General features: G+C 39.2%; 1 protein-coding gene across 2 annotated transcripts in view; it reads right to left on the bottom strand.

Moving 5' to 3' along the window:
• Nucleotides 1–303: 303 nt before the first annotated feature.
• LOC108733411 (paired box protein Pax-6-like) overlaps nucleotides 304–6170 on the bottom strand; it is a 68689-nt gene continuing 62822 nt past the window's right edge. Inside the window, exons 4-5 of one of the 2 annotated variants that reach the window (XM_025981191.1) lie at nucleotides 3049–3539; nucleotides 304–1299 (exon numbers count right to left, since the gene is read on the bottom strand). In XM_025981191.1, coding sequence (XP_025836976.1) covers nucleotides 748–1299; nucleotides 3049–3539 — 1043 coding nt within the window. In that variant the 3' untranslated portion in view covers nucleotides 304–747. The remainder of the gene's footprint in view (nucleotides 1300–3048; nucleotides 3540–6170) is intronic. The other variant, XM_025981192.1, reaches the window with a different exon arrangement.

Genomic DNA, 6170 nt, shown 5'->3' with positions numbered 1-6170 from the left:
TATAAAACACTTGAAAATTACTTCATTTACTTTCTCTAGCGATGTGCCCCTTCCACTGTCTTGGATGTGCGCTGGCAAAATCGTAGGTAGGGAGAAAAAAGCTCATTATACTCTCGACTCTTGTTCATTAAACATACTTTTTCATACAGTACCTGCCAAAAGTTTTGTTCAATCATGAATAGTAGTGCGAGTCGAAAACAAGCGTTAAAGCCTTTAATATGTCTTCAAATATAAATAAACATTTCGTTGATATTTTCAGTAGTAAATTGTACCAATAACAGCACATTTGAGCAATGCAATTGTAGTGGATAAAATGGTCAATTTTTCCGTGCAGTACTCTACGAATTATACGCTCCTCGCCGGTTAAACGTTTGGCCTAGAGTTGTCTCTTTCGTTTTCTGGCGTAGTGCTGTTCTTTTCTACTTTGCGCCGGACAAACTGAAGGTCACATCGCTACATAAACTGAATGAAGTATAACGTAATATTTTTTCCCGAAGTATAAAATAAAATTTGAAATAGAATTATAGTAAGTTCGTTGCTTTTTCTAAATAAACCATAAGTTTAAAGATATATCGTTCTTCTATTTCTTAATGATATACGATCTGTTAATTTCATTCCTTAAGTAAACGTTATACAATTTAGTTGTGACATTATTTAATTTGTAATTCGAAACTCGTTTAGTGCAATTCGTTTAAATCAAACTTCGTACCTTGATTCGCCAGTGCATTTCGTGCTGTCCGTAATCGGCTACTCGTCGCGGTCATGGATAGTGAGCTGTAGCGGCTGGAACTTGACCGCTTCCGTGGCCGCAGTCGAAGACGACTTGACCGGTGGATCAACTACTTCCACAGGACTCGTCGAGCCCGACTTGAGCGGTTCCTCCACGTCCGATTCGTCATTGACGTTGATTTCCTCGTCCTCGGAGTCGGTCAGAGTTGCAGTGTACCTTCCGCCACCACTACCACCGGTGGCGGAACTGAAGTATGACTGAGAACTGGGCGGCTGCACACCCTGGTTGGGCGTCAGAGACTTGAACGCACTATTTTCACCGCCCATTTGGAGCAGCAGAGAGGAAGTGACTGGGGCGGAAGTGCGCTGTGGTACAGTATGCGGTGAGCCAGGGGTGGAAGCGACCGTGTAGTGGGGTGAGGGTGTCAAACGACTCCCCGGACCGAACATCGACGGCGATCGACTTCCTTGATGGTGGTGTGGGTGCTGCTGTTGGCCTGGGGACGTCTGCTTTAGCATGTTCATGCGCTGGTGACGTCTCCATTTTGCTCGTCTGTTGGAAAACCAAACCTGGTTAAAGGCGCATTTGTTAATATACAGCAGTTGTGGATGAACATCGGTGTACAAGAACCAGAGTAGATAAATCACCTCAAATAGCACAAATCAAGACTGACGAAGCCATACAGTACAGTAGAAACCAATTACTACATGTTTCGTGAATGTTACAACATTATGAAGATGTTATGTTTGATCAACAAAGAAGGCAATCGTAATCCACAAGAAACAAAACGAGAAATCATGTTTTGATATTTCGTCTTTAAATTGGGATTTATTCAAAAGTAGGAAGAGAAAAATACAAATCAGAAAATACTAACAATACACCTAAGAACTTATAAGGAATCTCGTGAAGAATTGAACATTGTCATTGAAATTGCAACTCTTCCATCTTTTGTATCGATTTTCTAACATGTAAATTTGTTTAAAGATTTTAGGTAAATAACTAAAACTAAATACAGTCAAACCTGGATAAGTGAGAGCTCAAGGGACCGCGATCTGTTCCTCTCTTACAGAGGTTTCTCTCTAACTCGAGTTTCTAGCTTACAGAGTTACAGGAGGAATTTGTCTCACTTATAGAGGTCTATAAAAATACGGTTCGACAACACATCGAGTTTTCGTTTAGACATTATGAGGAAGTACAGGACCTTTCTTCGAAACTGCTTTTATGAACTGACTGTAATAAGATTAATAAACAAGTCGGTACGCACATTTGGCTATAATAAAATAATAAAGACTTACTCGGTCTTTCGCAGATTTGGTCTTTCGAATGAAATAAGAGTCTCTTGAAACTTAAGAACGAGTCATAAAATAGCAAAAGTAAACTGTCGCTTATAGAGGTATAGACAAGTAGCAATCTCACTTAAAGAGGTTCACGCATGAAAAATGACTGTCACTTATACAGGTTGTATGTTTCTCACTTATGGAGGCTTTAGAAGGGCAAAATAACGGAACCTAGCAAATACCCTCACTAATAGAGTTTCCTCGCTTACCCAGTTCCCACTTATCCAGGTTCGACTGTATTAATTTCAAAGAATATATTTTCAGTTTATATGATCCTGGTAGGAACTTGCAGCAACTTTGTTGTTTAAACGAGTCAAAATAAGCAAATTTGAATCGCTTGGTGCATCGTGGTGGGTATAATGATCCAGTTATCTGTCTTCCCTTCAATCTGAATTTGTAATGAAATGCAACAGTTGCAACGAAACAGGTGTGTTTACGATAGCAATAAATTCGCATTTAAATACTTTCACAATGAACCATTGAATTCTACTGATTACACGTAACGAAAACGATTTTTAACAGGCGCTCTCGCGGTGTTCAATCATGTCATTACAGATAAGATTTTCGTCATTTTGACACTAACTGTTTTGACTAAAGCTGAGAACGTGTAATGCTTCCTATCTCGAACTTGAATAAAGAGAATCCAATTACTTCGGGAGCTTGTTCTATCGACCATCAAGAGATACTGCCTACAAACGTCTTAAGCGAATTTTGGACATCCTACTGAAATCACTGTTTGTGCTGAGATCCTATACGCAGATGATTGATCATTATCAGATGAAATACGAACATGCTTAACGTATATATACGTTGTAGTTAGACGCATTACTCAGAAGTATCCGATAAGATTACCTATATATTATACGTATGATGTATTAATTGAAAGTAAAAACAGAAATACAGTATGTACAATGTATTAGATAAGGCAACTTCTACTGGTCCTTGCACCTATGAAAAGCGAAATGTTTGTATGTAACATACCTGAACTCGGGCTTCCGAGAGTGAAGTTTTTGATGCAAGTCTCTCTCTGGTTGAAACACAAGGGTAGTGACTTTTCTCAAATTCCTTTTCCAATTCTTCTAGTTGGTCAGGACTAAACGTGGTCCTATTTCTTCGAAATTTGGGTTGATCGTTTCCATCAGTACTTGAGTCGTCTTTGCCATCAACGTCGAGTAACCGGTGTCCTGGTGGAGACGACAGTAATCCGTGATCCTGGGGAGAACCGGCTGATCCTGGTGAACCAGATACCACAGGAACTCCGGCACCAGGTGCCGCCTGCATCCCCAGAGGACCATTAGGCCATAGGTGTGAATGCCACGGAAATGCGGCTGCTGCGGTGGCATAAGGGTGGGGATGGTACAAACCGTAACCAGCCGCCCTCGCGAATTCTGCAGCAGCTCTTTCTGCCGCCCTGTTACGAAGAATGCGATTGATGCTGCTGACGGATGGAGCTGTAGCGTTAGTGCAAACTCCTGAAAAGATTATTTTAGTATCAGTTGGTGTATGGGAACCAATTTATGTTCAAAATGTAACATTTTGTAAAGTCTGTTGGATTTGTTGGAATACGTAACCCAATCTGAATCTATTTAAACGTTGTGATAATTCAAAAGGTACCAACCCAAAAACATTTATTGTTGGAGTTGAAGTATCGAAATAGGTTTTAAATTACCGCCGTATATTCTGGAGTAAGCAGTGCAAGGGGATTTTTTTCCGATCGATTCGTAATCTCAGTTTTTACGTCTTTGACTACGTAAAAGTCTCATTTTGTCGATGAGCAAGCTTTCACATCGATTCGTAACCTGTTTTTAATAACGAAAATTTCAATTCCATGCATGAATTGGTTTTTTGTACGTCAGAGTGGGTAATGTTAATTACCTCGTTGATTAAATAGATATCGGTATAGACGTAACGAACCGGGCAGCAAAATTCGGGCGGGCAAAAAGCCGAAAACCACATAATCAATCAACACTTTTTTCTAGATTAATAACAAAGAGTTTGTTCTTGCTGAAAAATAGTTTCGCCCTCCATTGTTCCTCAATTCTACGGAGCCATTAGCTTCGGCGATTCAATTCGTCACGCTGATCAAACTTAAGACGTCCATTCGGATAAAATTCGATTGCAACAGCTACAAACGAGCACGGAAATCGACTCAGTTGAACGTTCTTCACACGTACTTACATCTTACTGTCAAACTGCGACGATGGAATTTTGTTATTGAGTAAAACGTGAAGACCAATACTGGGCTTTTCGAGTCGTTGAGCAATTGAGTAAGAACAGAAAACGGATTATTTGATGTAGAAAAACGTATATACTGACTGAAAAACGTCGTCTTTACAATGCTCCAATAAGCATTTGGTAAAGCTATGTTATTATTATTATTATTGTTATTATTTTTAAAGGTACAAGAACATGTTTATTGTTCCAATTTAAGCACATACGTATGCATCGCTAGGAACTCAATTAATCAAACAAAAATTAGATGTCGTGTCGGTTATCTCACTTCTTGTAAGTAGTTAGTCTAAGTATTTGGTATATATTTTCTGGTTTTATTATCCTTTCAGCATATTGTATTCAAAAATTTTTCGTTTCTCAAAACCTATCAAGTTGGGTATCAAACAATAGGGTTGTATAAATGGCATACAAAAATGTACAGGTCTGACGAAGGAAGCTGGCGAGCGGTCGCGCAGGTACTTGCCCATTTATGACCTATTTGGGTAAGTCACTTGGAATCGATACACTAATAAGCTTTCAGTAGGCGTAAATTATAGTATTAATACAGATAGGACAGTAGCGTACTAGAAAATAATGTAAAAGCATGACTTATCAAAAAGAAAAAATTAACCTATTGCTTTTGTTTTATAGTTAGTTTTCACTTTCATTCTCATCATGGGAATCTCTATCACTGTCACCAACATCAACAATTAGTTCTTCTGTTTGTCTGTCTATTACTTGCTTACTGATCCCTGCTTTTAAATATTTAATCTACGCCCCTGATAGGAATACTGAAGAATGAGGGCTGCAATCTTTATACCTAAAACTGCCTACTTTTGCCATCGCGCAACCACGCCATTTTAAAATTTCCGCCAGCTTCCAGCGTCAGGCCTGTATACGACTTTACGTTTAAATGTAATTTGGAATGTGATAAGTTTGAAAATTTTATGTTCACAATTTATCACGTAATCGGGTTTTTTGTTTTTATTTCAATTACTCCCAGTAATTGAATTACTCCTCCAGAAGTAATTCTGGAGGACCCATAAAGCAGAGCCGGCCAAACTCCGCTTCTAACGCTCCTAGGTGTCGTCCTTTCCCTTCTTGACCCACAACTAGACAGGTATAATGCCACAGGTACACTGTCGAACGATATCTGTCTTTATGTCTTGGGGGGGAGGGCTTGGTTACGAAGGAAGAGAGACAAGTATCGCTCGTTCCTATATTTGTCTCTGTTGCATACAATGTAGTCGCTCCTAAGAAGTCAAGGTTTGACCGGCTATGCCATAAAGCAGTTTCTTCTTTAACTTCACCTCTTCTGTCTTTAAATATAAACTCTGAGCCATTTGAAGTGACGGCTCCTGCAATAAAACTGCCAACAATGAACCGCCTTGGCTCATACCTAAGTGCGTTTACAACTTTACGGCGCTATTCAAACGAAACTCGTTATATATACTGTTATGTACCTATGTCTACAATGCTCAAAATCGTTTGGAAACATTCAGAAAGGTGTCTTCAAACGAATTCTACAGGTCGGACGAAGGAAGCTGGCGAGCGGTCGCGCAGGTACTTGCCCATTTATGACCTATTTGAGTAAGTCACTTGGAACCGATACACAAATAAGCTTTCAGGAGGCGTAAATTATGACATTAATACAGATAGGACAGTAGCGTACTAGAAAATAATGTAGAAACATGACTTACCAAAAAGAAAAAATTAACCTATTGCTTTTGTTTTATAGTTAGTTTTCACATTGACTGTCCTAATGGGAATCTCTATCACTGTCACCAACATCAACAATTAGTTCTTCTGTTTGTCTGTCTATTACTTGTTCACTGATCCCTATTTTTAAATATATAATCTACGTCCTTGAAAGGAATACTGAAGAAAGAGGG

Source organism: Agrilus planipennis, unplaced genomic scaffold (assembly GCF_000699045.2).
Source record: "Agrilus planipennis isolate EAB-ADULT unplaced genomic scaffold, Apla_2.0 scaffold1, whole genome shotgun sequence".
In the NCBI taxonomy this organism is placed as follows: domain Eukaryota; kingdom Metazoa; phylum Arthropoda; class Insecta; order Coleoptera; family Buprestidae; genus Agrilus; species Agrilus planipennis.
The sequence above is the reverse complement of the archived record's forward strand: the minus strand, read 5'-3'. Positions and strand labels throughout refer to the sequence as shown.